This window comes from Rhincodon typus, chromosome 14, assembly GCF_021869965.1.
Source record: "Rhincodon typus isolate 14 chromosome 14, sRhiTyp1.1, whole genome shotgun sequence".
Lineage (NCBI taxonomy): Eukaryota > Metazoa > Chordata > Chondrichthyes > Orectolobiformes > Rhincodontidae > Rhincodon > Rhincodon typus.
In genome coordinates, this window is record NC_063345.1 from 745,558 (window position 1) to 768,327 (window position 22,770).

The 22,770-nt window shown below is 42.9% G+C and overlaps 1 protein-coding gene across 4 annotated transcripts in view; it reads left to right on the forward strand.

Annotated features, from left to right (window-relative positions):
• LOC109923511 (integrator complex subunit 6-like) overlaps positions 1–22,770 on the forward strand; it is a 94,291-nt gene that overhangs the window by 69,405 nt on the left and 2,116 nt on the right. For all 4 annotated transcript variants that reach the window (XM_048605171.1, XM_048605172.1, XM_048605173.1 and 1 more), the window contains 5 exons: positions 208–334; positions 1,505–1,647; positions 3,342–3,579; positions 10,000–10,407; positions 11,829–11,922. In XM_048605171.1, the coding sequence (XP_048461128.1) occupies positions 208–334; positions 1,505–1,647; positions 3,342–3,579; positions 10,000–10,407; positions 11,829–11,922 (1,010 nt within the window). The remainder of the gene's footprint in view (positions 1–207; positions 335–1,504; positions 1,648–3,341; positions 3,580–9,999; positions 10,408–11,828; positions 11,923–22,770) is intronic.

A 22,770-nucleotide genomic window follows, 5' to 3' on the forward strand; every position in this document is an offset into this window, starting at 1 on the left:
CGTCAGCTTTCCTGCTCCTCTGATGCTGCTTGGCCTGCTGTGTTCATCCAGCTCTACACCTTGTTATCTCAGATTCTCCAGCATCTGCAGTTCCTACTGTCTCTGAAACATTACCACAAGCATTTCTTCAGATATTTTGATTGAAATTGTATTTGGATTTCTTGCCAGGAAAATGCAATTTTAAAATGGCCTTATCTTTAAAACTAGGATGTTAAGCCTCAGACTTATAGGAATGCCTATGATATTCCTCGCCGGAGCTTGTTAGACCAACTAACGAGAATGAGATCAAATCTGCTGAAAACAACCCAGAAACTTATCCGTGGACAAGATGAAGGTAAGGTGAATGACAGTGGCATACAATTGCAAATGTGCAGCACCAGATATATTCCACTTTCCAACTGTGCTAATGGCGAGGAAGATTTGAGATAATCTTTGTTGTACTGGAGACGTGAAGGTTAAGAATCCAAACTGTCACAATTTCTGTGGATGAGGGCATCTCTGGCCATGTGCTCATATATGGAATGTGGACCTTGCTGACCCACCATTTATTACTGTTCCCTAGTTGACCTTGAAAAGACTCAGTCTTCAACTGCCTCAGTCCATTTTATGTAGGTACACCTCATTCTCTAGTGTAAGTTTACCTATCATTCACTATTTCCTTGTTGAGACATTTTAGCAATTTGATACAATTGAGTGGGCAGTTAAGTGCCAACCACTTCATTGATTTCGGTATGGAGTTACATGTAGGCGAGACAGGGTAAGCTGGTAGATTTCCACCCCGAAGGACTGAATAAACTAGATGGGTTTTATGACAATTAACAATGCTTTCATGGTCATCATTAGAATTTTAATTCCAGATTTTGTTTTAATTTCAAATTTTGCTGTGACACATGCACACACATGCAGATACGCTCTCATGCATACACTCCATCATCTCCAGTACTCTTCTAATAAAATTCCCAAGTTCTGAGAATGAATGAATGAATTATTTAAAGTAATCAGATTTTTGTTTTACTTAGAAGTATCAAAGGTATTAATATCAAATAAAAACAGAGAATGCTGGAGAAACTCAGCAGTTCTGGCAGCACCTGTGGAGAGAAAGCAGAGCTAATGTTTTGAGTCTGGTCTAACTCTTCTTCAGAACTGAGGGGTTTTGGAAGCAGAGGAGGAGCAAGGCACAGGTGGTGTAGAGGCCCAATCTGTTGTACTGGGTCTGTATACGATCTGCCCTCTTGCTCTGCCTCTGTCAAAAGTATAAATACAAACCTATGTTCCATCACCTTTCAGTTCTGAATGAAAGTCATGCCATACTTAAAACATTAACTATTTTTCTCTGTCCATAGATGCTGCTAAACTTGCTCAGTTTCTCTAGTACTGTGCATTTGTTTCACATTTTGCCCTTATTAATATTAAATGTTTATCCATGCAACTACCAGAAATGTATTAGTGATAACTGTGCTATGCAGATATGTTGTAGCTAATGCTAGCTTTCCTTTCATTGCAGATTATCTGCACAGTATTCCTGTGGCACAGATGGGTAACTATCAAGAATACCTGAAACTTATGCCATCACCTCTTCGTGAGATTGACCCAGACCAACCCAAACGGCTGCATACGTTCGGCAATCCTTTCAAGCAGGACAAGAAAGTAAGTAGCTGGCAGCATTGTGGAAGCAGGATACTTTGCAAGTTTGAGTTTTTATCAGTGTTTGTTAGTGCACGTGATGGGCAAGCATGAAGGCGTGTAATTGGATTTCAAACTATAGTGCGTGATCTCTTATTGAGTGTTCGAGCCTGAGTGGACACTGAATGTGTAACTGATTAGTAACCTTGATCATGACTGTCGTTGCAGACACTGGTGTAGGCTGCAGTGGGTATGTGTACCTATCAAACACTGATTGCTTTTGACTGACAGCAACATTTTAGTAACCTGTCTAGGAAACATACAATTGCATTTCACTAGTAACATCATAAACGTTTCAACATGACCTATAAAACCGAGCAAGAGTTAGAAATGATGAGCAAATACATGGCCATGACAGAAATCAGCTGTTGATGTTGGAGACTGACCGGAGCACAAATTCCATGGATTGGGAACAGACAGCTCAATCAGGGTGGTGGACTGGAAGGAGGGATTGGGTGGGGTCTGCATAGAATTCAGAATGTACGGCTAAAGAGTGTAAGTGGGATTGCAGGCTAATATGTTTCAATTTTACGTTTAAAACAAATGCAGCCCATTTTCTCACACTTTGGCTCTTTTGTGCTGACCTGACTTTTCAGAATGCAGTCAATTACACTTTGACGTCTGATTTACAGCAGATAGGGCAGAAAGCAAACTGACCACTTTCCATTTTGATATGGGGAGTTGAACATCTTTGATCAGAATTGTTACAGTGCAGAAGGAGGCCAATCGGCCCATTCTACCTGCGCTAGCTCTTCGAATGAACATCGTTACCTTAGTGCCAGCTCTTTTTTTTAAGTCCCCCAATCCCCTCCACACCGTTTATATCCAAATAATCATCCGGTGCCTACTTGAAAGCCTGAATTGAATCTGCCTCTACCATACTTCCAGGCAGTGCAGACCATACCCTAATTACTCACTTGAGTGAAACATTTTTTCTCGCATCACCCTTGCTTCTATTGCACGTCACTTTAAACCTGTGACCTCCTGTTTGGTCCTTTTACAAGCAGGAACAGCTTCTTCACTCTCTACTCTATCCAGCTGCTCATGATTTTGAAAACCTCTATCACATCTCTGAGCTGCCTTCTGTCCAAGGAATCTATCCTCATCACTAAAGTTTCTCATTCCTAGAATCATTCTTATAAATCTCTTCTGCCCTGTCTCCAATGCATTCACATCTTTCATATAATGTGGTGCCCAGAACTGTACGAAAATTTTCCAGATGAGATCTGACAGGTAAGAAAAACAAAAACCTAAGGATGCTGTGAATTAGAAACAATATCTGACAAGTATCTAGTACAATGTCAATACCACCTCCTTGCTTTTATACTCTATGATCCTCTTAATAAAGCTGAGGGCACTGTGTGCTTTATTAACTACTCTCTCCACCTGTCCTGCCATCTTCAGTGAACATATATGCCCAGGCCCTTCTTCTCCAGCATCCCCTTTACAATTGTACCCTCATTTTATATTGTCTTTCAATGTTCTTCCTATCAAAATGCATTACTTCACATTTCTCTGCATTGAGCCTCACCTGACATCTATCCACCTGGTTCCCCACATTGTCAGTGAACTTCTGGAGTTCTACACTGTCCTCTTTACAGTTTACAAGTTTTGAGTTATAATGCTTCATTTGTGTTCTTTTTGTTTTGTACAATCAGGGGATGATGATTGATGAAGCGGATGAGTTTGTGGCAGGACCACAGAACAAAGTGAAGCGGCCTGGCGAATGCAATACACCTGGATCACTGAAGAGAAGGCGTAGCATGTCACCGTTACTACGGCGACCTCAAACCCCACCTATTATCAATCACACTGGAGGAAAGGGGCCTCCTTCATCTCCAAGTCCAGGAGCTCAACCCCAGCCCAATATTGTAAAGCATATCACAGTCCATAAAGGTAAGGATGCTGCCATCATTGCAGCATTATGGTTAGACCATAACATCTTTGATTCTCACAGATCATGAGATTTTTAAATGCCCGTGATGGAGGGACAGGATGTTTGGTACTGCATCTGCAAATATCCACTTGCTCCACCACTCGTGCTCAGTAGCTGTGGTGTTTGATATCTACAGCATGCACTGCAGAAACTCAACAAGGCCATGATGCACCTTCCAAGCTAATGGCCACTTCCATCAAGAAGGACTAGGCAGCAGACTCATGGGAATACCGCCAGCTGCAAGTTCCCCTCCAAGCCACTCACCATCCTGACTTGGAAAGATATCGCCGTTCCTTCAGTGTTGCTGGATCAAAATCCTGGAATTCCCTTCCTAACAGCATTGTGGGTCAACCCACAGCACAGGGACTGCAGAGATTCAAGAAAGCAGCTTACCATCACCTTCTCAAGAGCAGCCAGGAAAGGGCAATAAATACTGCCTAGCCAGCGATCCCCATGAACCATGAATGAATAAGTGAATATAAAATGACCAGATTGGCATGATTCCATGTATCTGCTGCTCTTGACCATCTAGATGGAATTGGTTGTGGGTTTGGATGGTGCTGTCTAAGGATCTTTTTTATTTCTGCAGTGAATCTTGTAGCTGGTGCACACTACTACTATTGAGCATTGGTGGTAGAGGGAGGGAATGCATGTGGATGTGGTGCCAATCAAGCGGGCTGCTCCGTCCTGGATGGTGTTGATCTTCTTGAGTGTTGTTGAAGCTGCACCCATCCAGGCAAGTGAGGGGTATTCCATCACACTCCTGACTTGTGCCTTGTGGATGATGGATAGGCATTGAGGAGTCAGGAGGTGAGTTACTCACCGCAGTATTTCTCACCTCTGACCTGCTTTTTCAGCCACTGTGTTCTTATGGTGAGTTCAGGTGACTTTCTGGTCATTGGTAACCCTCAGGATGTTGATAGTGGGGGATTCAGTGATGATAACACCATTGAGTATCAAGGGGCAGTGTTTAGATTGTTTCTTATTGGAGATGGCCATTGCCTTGCATTTGTGTGCTGTGAATGTTACTTGTCAGCCCAACCTGGATATTGTTTGGGTCTTGTTTCATTTCAACATAGTATGCTTCAGTACCTGAGGAGTCACGAATGGTGCTGAACATGTTGCAATCATCGATAAACATCCCCATTTCTGACCTTATGATAAAGAACATAAGAACATAAGAGCCCTTCGAGCCTGCTCCGCCATTCAATAAGATCATGGCTGATCTTTTTGTGGACTCAGATCCACTTACCCACGTTCTCACCGTATCCCTTAATTCCTTTATTGTTCAAAAAAAATCTACCTTATCTTTAAAAACGTTTACTGAAGTAGCGTCAACTACTCCACTGGGCAAGGAATTCCATAGATTAACAACCCTCTGGGTGAAGAAGTTCCTTCTCAATTCAGTCCTAAATCTGCTCCTCCTAATCTTGAGGCTATGCTCTCTTGTCCTAGCTTCACCTGCCAGTGGAAACATCCTCTCTACTTCTATCTTATCTATTCCATTCATAATTTTATATGTTTCTATAAGATCCCCCCTCAATCTTCTGAACTCCAATGAATATAATCCCAATCTACTGAGTATCTCCTCATAAGCCAACCCCCTCAACTCTGGAATCAACCTAGTGAACCTCCTTTGCACCCCCTCCAGTGCCAGTACATCCTTTCTCAAGTAAGGAGACCAAAACTGCACACAGTACTCCAGGTGTGGCCTCACCAGCACCTTGTACAGCTGCAACATAACCTCTCTGCTTTTAATCTCAATCCCTTTAGCAATGAAGGACAAAATTCCATTTGCCTTCCTAATTACTTGTTGTACCTGCAGACCTACCTTCTGTGATTCATGCACAGGGACACCCAGGTCCCTCTGCATAACAGCGTGCTGCAACTTTTTACCATTCAAGTAATAATCCTTTTTACTATTACTCCTACCAAAATGTATGACTTCACATTTATTTACATTGTATTCCATCTGCCAGACCTTTGCCCACTCACTCAGTGTATCTATGTTCCTCCACAAAGTTTCACAGTCCTCTGCACACTTTGCTCTGCAAAGGGAGGATCATTGATGAAGCAGCTTGGTTGGGCCTGTGACACTACCCTGAGGAACATTTGGAGAGATGGCCTGGATCTGAGATGATTGATCACTAACAACCACAACCATCTTCTGATGTGCAGTGGAAAAATTGCTCCTGATTCTTATTGTTTCCAGTTTTGCTAGGGATCCTTGCTGCAACACTCGGTTGAAAGTAGTCTTGATGCCAAGGGCTTTCACTTTCTGCTCAGCTCTGGAATTCGGCTCCTTTTTCCATGCTTGATCCAAAGCAGTAATGAGGTCTGAGTGGCCCTGGCGGAACCCAAACCGGACATCAGTGTGCAGAGATAACAAGGTGTAGAGCTGGATGAGCACAGCAGGCCAAGCAGCATCAGAGGAGCAGGAAAGCTGACGTTTCGGGTCTGGCCCCTTCTTCAGAAAGGTTGTGTAAGCAAGTTAAGCAGCAAGTTGTTGCAGCTTGGTAGCACTATTGATAAAATGTTCCATCACTTTGTTGATGATCAACAGTAGACTGATGGAGTGGTAATTGGCTGGGTTGGATTTGTCCTGCTTTTTGTGTGCAGGAGATACCTGGGCAATTTTGCACACTGTTGGGTAGTTGACTGTGTTGTAGCTCATGTGGAACAGCTTGGCTAGGGGATTGGCAATTTTTGGAGCACAAGTCTTCAGTACCATTGCCGGAATGTTGTCAACCCGTAGCCTTTGCGGTATCCAGTGCCTCCAACTGATTCTTGTTACGTGGAGTGAATCGAATTGGCTGAAGCCTGGTTTCTGTGATGCTAGGAATACTGGAGAAATCCCAGATAGATCATCAGCTGGGCAGTTGTGGCTGACGATCGCTGCAAGTGCTGCAGCCTTATCTTTTGCACTGATGTGCTGGCCTCTTCCATCTTTGAGGATGGGGATATTTGTGGTGCCTCCTCCTGCAGTGAGTTGTTTAATTGTCCATCACCATTCATAACTGGATGTGGCAGGACTGCACAGCTTAGATCTGATCTGTTGGTTGTGGGATCACTTAGCTCTGTCTCTGACTTGCTGCTATGCTGTTTGGCATGCAGGTAGTCCTGGTTGGTAGCTTCACCAGGTTGACACTTCATTTTTAGGTGTGCCTGGTGCTGCTCCTGGCATGCCCTCCTGCACTGTCCATTGATCCAGGGTTGAACCCCTGGCTTGATGGAAATGATTGAATGGGGGATTTGCCGGGCCATGAAGTTGCAAATTCTGAAGTTGTTGATGGCCCATAGTGCTTCATGTATGCCTAGTCTTGGGTAGATAGATCAGTTCAAAGCCTGCCCCATTTATAATGGTTTAGTTCCCGCGACATGATGGTGTGTATTCTCAATGTGAAGGCAGGACTTCATCTCCATAAGGACTGTGCGGTGGTCATTCTTACCAGTACTGTCATAGACAGATGCATCTCCAGCCACCAGATTGGTAAGGATAAGGTCAAGATTAGTAAAGGTGATGAATAGAATTGTGTTTTTGTGGAGCAGTGCAGGTGCCTAAAGAATGAAATGTTGACTAGTGTATGGAAATGGTAGAAGGATGATGTTCTTGCCTTGACCATTAGAATGTCATTGTGGTTAGTATACTTGGACAGCACCTCTATCACAGAAGGTCAGTGGGAACCAGCTGAAATGCTGGGGTTTTCTGTTCATTGTTGAGTAAATTATTTCAGTTGAGATACAGAAGATGTAAAAGGGGTAGAGTGCATTACTGATTAAGAAGAGTGTCACAGCTGCACGAAGAGACGACATCTTGTTGGCTCATCCAGTGAGGCCATATGGGTAGAAGTTAGGAATAAGAAAAGTACAATCACTGTGATAGACTTATACTATAGGCCTCCCCCTAGCCAGTGGGAGTAAGAGGAACAGATAAGCAGATTGTGGAATGATGTAAAACACCAGGATTGTTGTAGTGCATAATGTTAATTTCCCCATATTGACTCACTTAGTGCCAGGGGCTTAGAGAGGGCAGAATTTGTTAGGTGAATTCAAGAGGCTTTCTTGAAACAACACGTGGATAGTCCAACTGGGGAATGAGCCTAGGTGATCGAAGTTTCAGTGGGGGATCATTTTGGGATCAGTAATCATAATTTTGTAAGTTTTAAGATAATTATGGAGAAGGCTAAGACTGGTCCTCGAGTGAAAGTGGTAAACTGGGGGAAGGCTAATTACAACCGTATTAGGTAGGAACCGGAGAAATTAAAGGTTGGGAGGAGTTGTTTGAGGGTAAATGCACATCTGACATGGAGTCTTTTAAAGGCCAGTTGATCTGAGTTTAAGGAGGAACATGTTCCTGTGAGGATGAAAGATAAGGATGGCGATATTTAGGAACCCTAGATGACAAGAGATATTGAAATATTTGTCAAAGAGAAAGAGGAAGCATGCGTAAAGTTTAGGAAACTGAAATCAAGCAAGGCCCCTGAAGTATAAAGGAAGCAGAAAATACTTAACCAAGAAAATAGGAGTGCTAGAAGGAACCATGGAATATTCTTGGCAAGTACGATTAAGGAGAATCCCAAGGTGTTATATGCAAATATTTGGAGCAAGAGTGTCGCTAGGAAAAGAGTAGAACCACTCGAGGACAAAGAAGCAGTTTGCACAGAGCCAGAGGAAGTGGATGAGGTCCTTAACGAAAACTTCACATCGGTATTCACCAAGGAAAGGGACATGGATGATGGCAACATTAGGGAGGGGTCTGTTTATATTTTGGGGCTTGTTGATATTAAGAGGAGGTGATGTTGGGAAAACATTAAGATAGAGAAGTCCCTGGGGGCTGATGGGGTCTATCCCAGGATACTGAGGGAGGCAAAGGAGGAGATTTCTGGGACCTGACAGAGATCTTTGTATCCTCCATAGCCACAGGATAGGTCCCAAAAGTCTGGAGAATAGCCAATGTTGTTCCTTTGTTTAGGAAGGGCAACAGGGATAATCCAGGAAATTATTGGCCAGTAAGCATTACATCAGTGGGAGGGAAATTATTCGAGAATATTCTTAGGGACTGGGTTTACTCCCATTTGAAGAAGAGTGGACTTATTAGGGATAGTCAGCATGGCTATAACGGGGGGAGGTCTTGTCCCACAAACTTAATTAAGTACATTGGGGAAGTAACGAAGATGATTTTTGAGGGGAGAGTAGTAGAGTTTGTCTGCATGGACTTTACTAAAACATTTGACAGGGTCCCGCATGATAGGCTGATCCAGAAGATTAAGTCACATGGGATCCATGGTGAGTTGGTAAGTTGGATACAAAATTGGCTTGGTCATAGAAGACAGAATAGTTGTGGAGAGGCATTTTTCTAACTGGAAGTCTGTAACCAGTTGTGCTCCTCAAGGATGAGTGCTGGGGCCTTAGTTGTTTGGATATAAATGATTTGGATGAAAATGTATATGGTCTGATTAGGGAGCTTGCAGATGATATGAAAATTGATGGAGTAGTGAATAATGAGGAAGGTTATCAAAGAATACAGCTGGATTTAGACTAGTTAGAAAGTTGGGCGAAGAAATGACTGATGGAGTTTAATCTGGACAAGTGTGAATTGCTGCGTTTTGAGGGTCAAATGCAAGAGGAAAGTATACAGTAAATGGCAGGACCCTGAGGAGCATTGATATATCGAGGGATCTTGGGATGCAAGGCCATGGCTCCCTGACAGTGGCATCACAAATGGATAAAATGGTAAGGAAGGCATACAGCCTACTTGCCTTCATCAGTTTGGGCAGTGAGTATAAAAGTTGACAAGTCATATTGCAACTGTATAAAACTTTAGACAACATTTAGAGTTCTGGTTGCCACACCAGCAGAAGGATGCGGAGGCTTTGAAGAAGGAGGTTTATCAGGATGTTGCCTTGATTGGAGTGTATTAGCTATAAGTGGGTGTTGGAAAACTTGGATTGTTCTTTCAAGAGCATCAGAGGCTGAGGAGTTACCTGATAGAAGTATAAAGAATTGAAAAGCATGGATAGCCCAGTCTTTTTCCTGGGATGCAAATGGAAATATAGGGGGCTTAGGTTTAAGGTGAGAGAGGAAATGTTTAAAGGACATGTACAAGAAAAAGTTTTAACACACAAAGGTGGTATGTGCCTGGAACATGCTGCCAGAGAAGGTGGTAGAAGCAGCAATGATAGCAGTATTTAAGAGGCACTTAGATGCATGAAGAGGCAGGGAATAGAGGGATCTGAATCATGTGCAGGCAGTTGGGATTAGTTTTGAATGATATCATGGTGAGCTGAAGGGACCTGTTCTTGTTCTGTATTATTTACTTTATTATTGTTGTAGTAATTGCTGAAAATATTTCATGGACTTTATTTTTGTTTCATATTTAGATATGAATAGCATTCCATTGGTCGATGCGAGTGGAGAGAAGAAGATGGATGAGTGGCAACCATTGGAGAAATTGGCTGAAGATGTCCCAGTAACTTCCCCAACAGAGGGACCTGCATCAATGTCCTCTCCTGCAATGGAGAACCTGTTGCCCAGTGACTTGCAGGCTGTCTCCGAGCTCAATCATATGGCTGAGGATGTACTTGATCATAAGCTTGGGACAGATACAGTTATGAGAGACTCCGTGGAGAGCCCATCTGAGACTGATGATGAAACAGATGTGGCAGTAGAAAGCAATCCAGGCTTATCCTTGGCTATTTCTGACAGATTGCAAGTTCACCCAGTGATGGAGGGTAACAATGCTGAACTCAGGATTAAGGTCATGAAGGAGATCCGCAAACCTGGTCGAAGTAAGAGTCTTTTTTGTAGTCACTAGTAATGCTATGGACAGACCTGTAACAGCAGTCAGATGTTTCAAAAGCTGTTGACTAGCATCACCTACTTCTTTCCATTCCAAGAGAGCTTTGGTTGGATTGAGGAAGAGATTTTAAGAACATGTTAGACAATGCAAGGGCAGTCATTAAAGCAGTTTATTCTGAAGCCATAATTACATCAAAGTAAATTTTAAGCTAACAGAATCAAAATAAGCATGACAAATATATTTAAAGGTTGCATTTAGCAGACAGAAATAATGCAGAGCAATTACTCTGCTAGAGACAGCCTTGAAAAATTCCAGTAGGTTTGTCAGGCATGATTTCCTTTTCTAAATTCATTCTGTCCAGTCCTGTCTCTCTCTTTCAGCACCCTGTATAACTGAAGGGATTTGACAATGTATGAAGCATATCCTCTCAACTTCTGTATTCAGTTTCCACACAACAAATGATAACATTCTATTAGCTTTCCTAATTACTTGCTCTACCATCAAACCAACCTTTTTTATGATTCATGGATGAGGTCACCCAGATCCTTCTGTATCTCAGAGCTCTTCAATCTCTAACTATTCGGATAATATGTTTTTTGTATTCTTCGGCTAGTATGGACAATTTTACATTTTTGATGTATCATGCTCCATTTGCCACATCTATGCCCACTGACTTAACCTAATTTTATCTTTTTATAAACCCCTTATGTCCTTTTTACTACTTACTTTCTTACCTATCTTTGTATTGTCAGTAAATTTAGTTCATACCTTCTGTCTATTCATCCAAGTCATTTATGTAAATTATTAACTGTTGAAGTCCCAGTGTTGATCTCTGTGGCATGTCATTCGTTACATTTTGACAATCTGATCAGAAGACCCATGTGTACCCACTCTCTGCTTGCGATTAGCCAGCTAATATTCTATCCATATCCAAATGTTACCCCACTAACCTTTGATGTGGCACATTATCAAATGTCTTCTGGAAATCTAAGTACAATACAGCCACTGGTTTTCCGTTGTTCCCAGTGGTCTTACCTCCTCAAAGAACTTCATTAGATTGGTCAAACATGATTTCTCTTTCACACAAATACCCTGTCTCTGCCTGACTACCTTGAACTTAACTAAGTGCCTTGCTATAACTTTTTTAACAAGAACTTCCAACATTTACCCATAACAGAAAATTGTGATTCTTGCAGGGAGACTGATCTTAACAGGATAAAATAAACTTGGCAATAAATAACATGATAATCAAGTTTTTAAAATTATTTCTGTATGATGTTAACCATTGCATTGATGATCACTATCATTGATGATCAGCTGAAATTGTGTTGCATTTTGCAGCGTTTTCTTTTCACAGAAAAACACGTGTGTCTTTACTATGTGAAATTATTCATTGTCTTTCGATTTCAGATTATGACAGGCTCTTCAGGTTACTGGAGGATATACAAGGACCTTTAGAAATTCGAAGGAATTTTATTCAGAATACTATTAAAGAAGCTGCCAGGTATGTGCTTATTTGTCCTTGAGGTCACATTAACCTCGATAGTGAGACTTGTTACTTAAAATACCAATTGGCCATCATTCATTTTCAACACTAGTGACTTGCGAAGAAATTTATTCTGCACGAATAAGACAAGATAGAGAGGAAGATAGAAGAGGTGGAGGAGTTGCATTACTAATTGGGGAGAATGTTACATCTGCTCTCAGAGAGGGCATACCGGAGGGCTCATCCACTGAGGCAATATGGGTACAGCTTAAAAATAAGATGGATGCAATCACTCTGAAAGGATTATACTATAGGCCATCTAATAGCTACCGAGAGATTGAGGAACAAATACTTAGGCAGATTTTGGATAGATGCAATAAAAACAGAGTTTTCATAGTGGGTGACTTTAACTTTCCCCAATATTGACTGGGGCTCCCTTAGAGCAAGAGGCTTAGACAGGGCGGAATTTGTTAGGTGCATCCAAGAGGATTTCTCGAAACAGAACTGTCCAACTAGAGGAGGAGCCATTTGGACCTTGTATTGGCTAACGAGTCTGACCAGGTGACTGACCTTTCAGTGGGAGTGCATTTCAGAAATAGTGATCACAACTTCTTAAGTTTTAAGATAACTACAAACAAGGATAAGTCAGGACCTTGCGGGAAGATACTTAATTGGGGAGGGAAAATTGTGTCAGTATTAGGCAGGAGCTAGGGAGTGTTAATTGGGAGAAGCTGTTATCAGGCAAGTCTACATTTGACTTGTTTAAAGACCTGATGAGCATTCAAGACTGGCGTGTTCCAGTAAGCAGGAAGGGCAAGGATGGCAAGTTAAGGGATCCTTGGATAACGAGGGAGGTTGTGACTTCAGTCAAAAGGGAAAAAGAAGAATATGTAAGGTTTAGGAAGCTAAAATCGGACAGGACCCATGAGGAATACAAGGAAAGCAGGAAAGTTCTCAAGCAGGGAATTAGGAAAGCAAGAAGGGACCATGAAATAACCTTGACAATAGGGTTAAAGAGAATCCCAAGGCATTGTACAGATACATTAAATACAAGAGGATAACTAGAGAGAAGGTAGGACCACTTGAGGACAAGAGAGGGAACTTGTGCTTGGAGGCAGAGAATGTGGGTAAGATCCTAAGTGAGCACTTTGCATCGGTATTCATCCAGGAGAAGGATATGGAGGATAGTGAGATTTGTGTGGAGCATGCTAATATACTCAGGCATTTTGAGATGAAGAAAAAATTGGTGTTGGATCTCTTGAAGAGGATTAAGGTGGATAAGTCCCTAGGGCCCGATGGTATCTACCCCAAGGTACTGAGAGAGGAAAGAGAGGAGATTGCTGGGGCCTTGATCAAGATCTTTGTATCCTAGCTAGCCACTGAAGAGGTCCTGGAGGACTGGCGAATAGCTAATGTTCCTTTGTTCAAGAAGGGAAATAGGGATAATCCAGGAAACTATAGACCGGTGAGTCTCACATCGGTGGTTGAGAATTCTTAGGGACAGGATTTATGCACATTTGGAAAAGCATGGCCTAATTAGGGACAGTCAGCATGTCTCAGTGCAAGGCAGGTCATGTCTTACTAACTTAGTGGAATTTTTCAAGGTGATGAAGGTGATCGATGAGGGTACAGCAGTGGAAGTTGTTTACATGGATTTTAGTAAGGCTTTTGACAAGGTACTTCACAGCAGGCTCATCCAGAAGATTAAGATGCATAGGATCCATGCATGGTGACTTGGACGCTTGGATTCAGAATTGACTTGCACACAAATGACAGAGGGTAGTGGTGGAAGGTCTGTAACTATTGGTGTTCCGCAGAGTTCCATACTGGGACCTCGACTGTTTGTGCTATATAGAGTAATACAGCATGGAAACAGGCCCATCAGCCCAAACTGGTCCATGCTGACCATGGTGCCCACTCAGCTAGTTCCAATTACCCGCATTTGGTCCGTATCCCTCTAAACCTTTCCCATCCATGTACGTATCCAAATGTTTTTTAAATGTTGCTATTGTACCTGCCTCAACCACTTTCTCTGGCAGCCCATTTCATATACGTACCACTCTCTGCGTGAAGAAGTTGCCCCTCAGGTCCTTCTTAAACCTCCCCTCTCTCACCTTAAACCTATTCCCTCTTGTTTTCAATTCCCCATCCCTGGGAAAAAGACTATATGCATTCATCCTATCTATGCCCCTCATAATTTTATACACCTCAATTAGGTCACTCCTGATTTTCCTACGTTCCAAGGAATAAAGCCCTAATCTGTGCAACCTTTCCCTGTAACTCAGGCCTACTAGTCCTGGCAGCATCCTCATAAATCTTCTTTCTAGTTTAACTATGTCTTTCCTATAACAGGGTGACTAAAACTGTACACAATACTCCAAGAGTGGCCTCACCAACGACTTAATACAACTGCAACATAACATCCCAACTCCTATGCTCAATGCCTCGACCACTGAAGACCAGCATGCTAAATGCCTCTTCACCACCCTGTCTACCTGTGACGCCGCTTTCAATGAACTATGTACTTGTACTCCTAGGTCGCTCTGTTCTACAACACTCCTCAGGACCTTACTATTTACGGTATAGCTCCTACCTTGGTTTGACTTTCCAAAGGGCAACACCTCACCCTCAACTGTATTGAATTGCATTTGCCAATCCTCAGCCCATTTCCCCATCTGATCAAGATCCCTCTGTAATTTTTGATAGCCTTCTTCGCTATCAATGATACCTCCTAATTTTGTATCATCCACAAAATTACTAATCATACCTTGTTACATCCACATCCAGATCATTTATGTAAATAACAAATAACTAAGGTCCCAGCTCTGACCCCTGTGGCACACCACTAGTCATAGGCCTCCAGTCTGAGAAACAACCTTCAACCATCACCCTCTGCTTTCTACCATTGAGCCAATTTTAAATCCAGTGAGCTAGCTCTCCCTGGATCCCATGCGACCTAACCTTCATGACTAGCCTGCCATGCAGGACCTTGTCAAAGGCTTTACTAAAGTCTACATAGACAACATCTACTGCCCTACCCTCATCCATCCTCTTGGTTACCTCTTCAAAAAACTCTAAAAGATTTGTCAGACATGACTTCCCGCGAACAAGTCCATGCTGATTATCCCTGATCAGACTTTGACTATCCAAATATTGGTTGATCCTGTCCCTCAGTATCCTCTCCAATAACTTGCCTTCCACTGATGTCAGGCTCACTGGCCTGCAGTTCCCTGGTTTGTCTTTGCTACCTTTCTTAAACAATGGAACAACATTAGCCACCCTCCAGTCTTCTGGAACTTCACCAGTGCTTAAAGAGGAAGCAAAAATCTCTGCAAGGGCCTCTTCAATTTCTTCCCTAGTCTCCCATAAAGTCTAAGGATGGACTTGATCAGGCCCAGGTGATTTATCCACCTTAATGAACTTTAAGTCTGCAAACACCTCCTCTCTGGTAATGTGTATGCGGTCCAAAACATCCCCACTTGTTTCCCTTATTTCCTTAGCATCCATGATTCTCCTCAGTAAACACTGAGGAGAAATACTCATTAAAAATCTGAGTGATATAACAAATAATATAATGCCAATTAGTGTGTTTAGCAAAGGTAATGCTATTAATCCCATTGGATTATTGATATTGATTCATTCATAATTCATTGATATTAATCCCAATGTGGCACAAGCTGAATTGTCTCATCAGTTGGAATCAGACTTAAAATTCAGATGACTTAGATGAAAATGTAGATGGGTGGGTTAGTAAGTTTGCAGACAATACAAAGATCAATGGAGTTGTGGATAGTGTAGAAGGTTGTCGAAGGATACAGTGGGATATAGATCAGTTGCAGATATGGGCAGAGAAACGGGAGATGGAGTTTAATCCAGATGCTGCACTTTGGGAGATCAAATATTAAAGAGAAGTATACAATCAATGGCAGGACTTTGACCGCCATTAATGTACAGAAGGACCTTGGGGTTCAAGTCCATAGCTCCCTGAAAATGTCTATGCAGGTAGACAGGGTGGTAAAGAAGGCTTATGGCATGCGTGCCTTTATTGGTTGGGGAATTGAGTACAAGTGTCAGGATGTCATGTTGTAGCTTATAAGACTTTGGTTAGCCCACACTTAAGAGTATTGCGTTCAGTTCTGGTGACCATATTACAGGGAGGATGTGGAGGCTTTAGAGATGGTGCAGAAGAAGTTTACCAGGATGCTGCCTGGATTAGAGGCTATGAGCAATAGGGAGAGGCTAGAAAAACTCGGGTTGTTTTCTCTTGAGCAGCAGAGACTGAGGGGAGACTTGTTAAAAGTCTATAAAATTATGAGATGCATAGATAGGGTTGACTTTGAACCCCATCTGTGCATCTCATAATTTTATAGATTTCTGTCAAGTCAGAATATTTTTTCCCAGAGTCGAAATGTCTAATATCGGGGTTATGCATTTAAGGTGAGAGGGGGAAAGTTCAAAGGAGATGTGAGGGGCAAGTTTTTTTGACACGCAGTGGTAGGAGTCTGGAGCGCACTGCCAGGGGTGGAGGTTGAGGCAGATACAATAAGAGCTTTAAGAGACTTTTAGATAAGCACATGAACATGCAAGGAATGGAGGGATATGGACCAAGGGTAGGCAGAAGGGATTGGTTTTATTTGGTTTCATGTTCGGCACAACGTCATGGGCCGAAGGGCCCGTTCTTGTGTTGTGCTGTTCTATTTTCTATGAATATCTGAGTAATACAACAAACAATGTAATGTCAATTAGAGTGCTTCGCAAAGGTAATGCTATTAATCCCATTGGATTATTGATATTGATTCATTCATAATTCATTGACATCAATCCCAATGTGGCACAAGCTGAATTGTCTCATCTGTTGGAATCAGGCTTAGAATTCTGCAAGCCGCAAATGTCTTCTGCAGGGAGGCGAGATTGTAGATGCTTGTGGATCTGAATTTAATGAAGTCCTTTAAAAGGGAACAGGAGCAACACAACCCCCTCTGCATGCATACTGCAATATCAATGGAACACTGATCACCACTTGGAGTGGACATGAGATGAGCAATAACTGGGGCTTTTGTTGTGATGCCCACACACTAGAAACTGAAGTGTATTGAAGAGTATACAGTGCTGCTGATTACTTTTTTCTGGGAAGGAAATTAACAGTGAAAATGTACAGAGCCACAGAGCAGGTATAGCACCCAAGGAGGCCATTTAGCCCATTGTGCCTGTGCTGGCTGTCCAAAGGACCAGTGTACTTTCTGCCACTTCCCTTCCTTCTGTCCATTAAAATTCTTCCATTTGAGTTAAGAATCCAACTTGCTCTTGAATATCTTGATAGAATCTGCCTCCACCAAACACTCAGGCAGCACCTTCTAGATTCTAATTGCTTGCTGCATTGGAGAAGATTTACCTCAAGTCCTCACTGCTTCTTTTGCCAATTATTTGGATTCTTTGCCCTTTTTTTCTCAGTCTTTCCACCAAAGTGGATATCTTCGTAATAGTGGTATAGAGTCAGAATGTGAAGAGCTGAAGAACCACAAGAGTAAAAAGACCCCAGTAGGAATTATATACAGGCATCCTGGCAGTAGTCAGGTTGTGGGCAAGAAACTAAATCAGTAGATAAAAGGCATGTTAAAAAAGGCACCATTGCAATAATCGTGGGGGAACTTCAATAGGCAAGTAGACAGGGAAAATTAGGTTGATAGTGGATCTCAAGAAAACAAATTTGTGGAATGTCTACGAAACGTTTTTTTGTGGAGCACCCTTGGGGTTGATTTAAGGAACTTAGGGTGAGGGAACCCCCTAGGGGGTAGTGACTATAATACGATAGAATTCACCCTGCAGTTTGAGAGGGAGAAGCTGGAATCAGAGGTAACGGTATTATAATTGAGTAAAGGTAACTACAAAGACATGAGGGAGGAGCTGGCCACAGTTGATCGGAAGGGGAGCCCAACAGGGAAGATGGTGAAGCAGCAATGGGAGGAGTTTCTGGGGGTAATTTAGGAGGCACAGCAGAAATTCATCCCAAGGAAGAAGGAATATACCAAGGGGAGGATGAGGCAACCATGGATAACAAGGGAGGCCAGGAACAGCATAAAAGCAAAAGGAAAAGCATGTAAAGTGGTGAGGATTAGTGGGAAGCCAAAGGATTGGGAACCCTTTTAAAAACCAGCAAAGGATAACTGAGAAAGCAATAAGGTGGAGAGAAGATGAAATATGAGAGTGAACTAGCTTGTAATATAAAAGAAGATTGCAAAAGTTTATTATAGATATCCAGTAGGTAAGAGAGGCAAGGGAGTGGACATTGGACCGCAAAAAATGAGGCTGGAGAAGTAGTAATGGAGAACAGAGAAATGGTGGAGGAACCAAATAGGTACTTTGCATCAATTTTAACAGTGGAAGACACCAGCAACACAGCAGAACTTTGAGACATTTCGGGGTAGACGTGAGTGTAGTTGCCATCTCTGAGGAGGTGGAACGAAAGCAGAAATTGCTGGAAAAGCTCAGCAGGTCTGGCAGTATCTGTGGAGAGAAATCTGAGTTAATGTTTCGGGTTGAGTGAGTCAGTTCTGAGGAAGAGTCACTCTACCTGAAACGTTAACTCTGATTTCTCTCCACAGATGCTGCCAGACCTGCTGAGCTTTTCCAGCAATTTCTGTTTATTTCTGGTTAATGGCATCCGCAGTCCTTTCAGTTTTTACTAAGGAGAAGGTGCTCGGGAAGCTAAAAGGTCTGAAGGTGGATAACTCACCCAGACCAGAGGAGCTAAATCCCAGAGTTCTGAAGGAGATAGCTGAGGAGGTTGTAGAGGCATTGGCAATGATCTTTCAGGAATTACTGGAGTCAGGGAGGGGCCCAGAGGACTGGAAAGTGGCAGATGTAACATCCCTGTTTAAAAAGGGAGGGAGGCAGAAGACAGGATTATTGGCCGGTTAGCCTGACCTCAGTTGTTGGTAAGCTTTTAGAGTCCATTATTAAGGGTGAGATTGCGGAGTACTTGGAAGTACATGGTAAAATAGGGCAGAGTCAGCACAGCTTTGTCAAGGGGAGGTCATGCCTGACAAATCTGTTGGAATTCTTTGAGGAGGTAACGAACGAGTTAGACAAGAGGGAGCCAGTTGATGTGATCTGTTTGGATTTCCAGAAGACCTTTGACAAGGTGCTGCACAGTAGGCTGCGAAATAAGGTAAGAATTCATAGTGTTAGGAGAGATGTAGTGACATGGATAGAGGATTAGTTGACTGACAGGAGGCAGAGAGAGGGTTATCATAGAATCCCTACAGTGTGGAAGCAGGTCCACGCCGACCCTTTGAAAAACATCCCAATCAGACCCAACCCCTACCCTATCCCTGTAACCTTGCATTTCCCATGGCTAACTAACCTGCACATCCCTGGACACTAGGGCCAATTTAGCATGGCCAATCTGCCTAACCTGCACATTTTTGGACTGTGGGAGGAAACTGGAGCAAACCCACACAGACACGGGGAGAATGTGCAAACTCCACAGAGACAGTCGCACGAAGGCGGAATCTAACCCAAATTCCTGGTGCTGTGAGGCAGCATTGCTAACCATTGTGCCACTGTACCTCCCCAGTGGATCTTTTTCAAGGTGGCTAGTGACTAGTGGAGTTCTGCAGGAGTCCATGTTGAGATTACAACTATTCACATTATAGATTATTGATCTGGAGGAAGGAACTGAGGATATTGTTGCTAAATTTGCAAATGATGCAAAGATAGGTGAAGCGACAGGTAGTGTTGAGGAAACAAGGAGGCTGCAGAAGGAGTTGGACTGGGTAGGCAGTGGGCAAAGAAGTGGCAGATGGAATACAATGTGAGGAAGCACAAGGTTATACACTTTGATATAAAGAATAACGGTGTAGACTATTTTCTAAATTGGGAAGGGCTTCCTTAAGTCTGAAGCACAAAGGGATTTGGGAGTCCTGGTTTGGATTCTCTTAAGGTTAACATGCAAATTCACTTGGCAGTTTGGAAGGCAAATGCAATGTTACTAGTCATTTCAAGAGGGCTAGACTACAAGAGAGAAGATGTACTGCGGAGGCTGTATAAGGCCAAATTCAAACGAACACCATCCACAAGTTCACTGATGACACGACTGTAGTGGGACAGATATTTAACAATGACGAGTCAAGGGAGATAGAGGGCTTGGTGATGTGGTGCAATAAGAACAACCTTTCTTTCAATGTTGGCAAAACTATAGAACTGATCATTGACTTCAGAAAAGAAGGAAGACAACACACCACCATCTTCATCAACTGAACTGAGGTTGAGAGGGTGGAGAGCGTCAAGTTCCTCGGAGTGACGATAACCGACAACCTGCCCATGTAGATGCGATGGTCTAGAAGGCACAACAACGCCTCTTCTTCTTTAAGTGCTCAGGAAATTTGGCATCTCCTTAAGGACCTTCACCAACTTCTACAGATACACCATTGAAAGCGTACTGTCCGGGTGTATAACAGCCTGATATGGCAATTGCTGTGCCCAAGACCATAAACCACAGAAGGTTGTGTGCAAGCCCAAACCATCACGGAAGCCAACCTTCCATCCATGGACTCTATTTACATAGCTCACTGCCATAGAAAGGCTGCCAACATCATCAAAGACACATCGCACCCCAGCCATGATTTCCTACAACCTCTTCCATCAAGCAGAAGGTACAGAAGCATGAACACACGCACCAGCAGGACCAGGAACAGCTTTTTTCTGGCTGTCTTTAGGCTGATGAATGGACTCTCTAGCCTTAAATAATGCTGATCTTACTAATGTTGATCTCACCTAACGCACACTCTGTGCAATGTAACCCGTGTGCCTCTGTCTAAGTTTTTTTGATCTGTACATCCTTGCTTATTATGATCTACCTGTACTGCTTGTAAACAAAGTTTTTCATTGTACTTCGGTACACACGACAATCAATCAGTCAGACCACATTTGGAATATTGTGAACAGTTTTGGGCCCCGTATCTATGGAACGATGTGCTAGCCTTGGAGGGGGTCCAGAGGAGATTTACAAGAATGATTCCAGGGATGAAAGGCTTGTCAGATGATGAGTGATTTAGGACCTCGTTCTGTACTCAATGAAGTTTCGAAGGGTAAGGGAGGGACCTGATTGAAACTTACAGGATACTGAGAGGACTGGATAAAGTGGACATGGAAAAGATATTTCCTCTAGTAGGAGACACTAGGACCCAAGGTCACAGCCTTAGAGTGAAGGGACAGCCCTTTCGAACTGAAATGTGGAGGAATTTCTTCAGCCAAAGGGTGGTTTATCTGTGGAACTAATTGCCACAGAAAGCAGTGGCAGCCAAGCCATTGAGTGTATTTAAGACAGAGATAGGTTGTTGATCATTAAGGGCATCAAGGGTTACAGGGGCAAAGGCAGGAAAATGGGGTTGAGTAACATGTCAGCTATGTTTGAATGGCAGAGCAGACTCTTTGGGCTGAATGGCCTAATTCTGTTTCTATATCTTATGGTATTTCTATCTACTCAATCCAAATCCCTCAGGATTTTGAAAACCTCTATCAAAGCTCCTCTTGACTTTCTCCAAGGAGAACAAACACAGCTTCAATCTATCTACGAAATCGAAGTCCCTCATCCATGGAATCATTTTTGTGAATCTTTTCTGCACCATCTCTGATGCCATCATTTCCTTCCTAAAGTGTAGATGCAGTTGAGGCTGAACCAGAGTTCCATACAAGTATGAGATAACTTCCTTTTTGTATTTTGTATCCCTATTAATAAAACCTAAGCAGCTGTATGTTCTATTAACCCCCTCTTATCCTGTCCTGCCACCCCTACCGTCAATGATTTGTACATGTGCACCCAAGTCGACCTGCTCCTGCATGCATTGATTTTTGAACTGAAATGGTTGGGGTATACATCCTACACATGAACAGGCTGGCCCTGATGAGTGTCACTAGACTCGAAATGTTAACTCTACTTCTCTCTCTATAGATGCTGCCCGACCTGCTGAGTTTCTCCAGCACTTTCTGTTTGTATTTAAACTCCCACTTCTATGGTAGAGTGCGGTTCTGCCAGGCCAGGAGGTTCCAGATTTTGGTTGGGAACAGTTCTACTGCTGATGGCCCACAGTGCCCTTGTGGGTATCCATTTTAAAGTAGCCAGATCTGTTCAAAGTCTGACCCACACAACACACTAATAGTGTTGCACAACATGTCAGAGGATATCCTCGGTGTAAAGATGGTATTTTGTCTCCACAAGGACTGAGCAGTGGTCAGTCTTACTGATAATGTCATGGATGGCATCTGCTGCAGATTAATGAGGATGAGGTTAAGTAGATTCTTTTTCCTCTTGTTGGTTCCCTTACTACCTGCTGCAGATGTAGTCTAGCAGCTGTGTCAGTTCAGGCAGTAGTGCGGCTGCTGAGCCACTTTTTGCTACGAACATTGAAGGCCCCCACCCATAGGACAGTCTATGCTCTTGCCACCCTCAGTGCTTCGTCCAAGCTATGCTAAACGTGAAAGCATTAATTCATCAGCTGAGATGGAGCAGGGAATCAGCAGGGACTTCCCTTGCCCATCTTCGACTCTGGACCCCATGATAATAGATCAATGTTGAGAATTCCCAGGGCATCTCCCTCCCAACAATATGCCTGTAAACATGTGCAAATAGATTCAAAGAGCAGCTTTTTCCTTGCTGTTATCAGCCTTTTGAATGGACCTCTCACATGTTAATTTTGATCTCTCTATCTCACTCTCTGCTCCTTCTTTGCAGCTATAACACTCTATTCTGCACTCTGTTCTGCTACCCTGATGCACTTTGTATGGTAAGATCTGTCTGTACAGCACACAAAACATTTTCACTGTATCTTGGTACATGTGACAACAATAAATTAATCAGTCAAACCT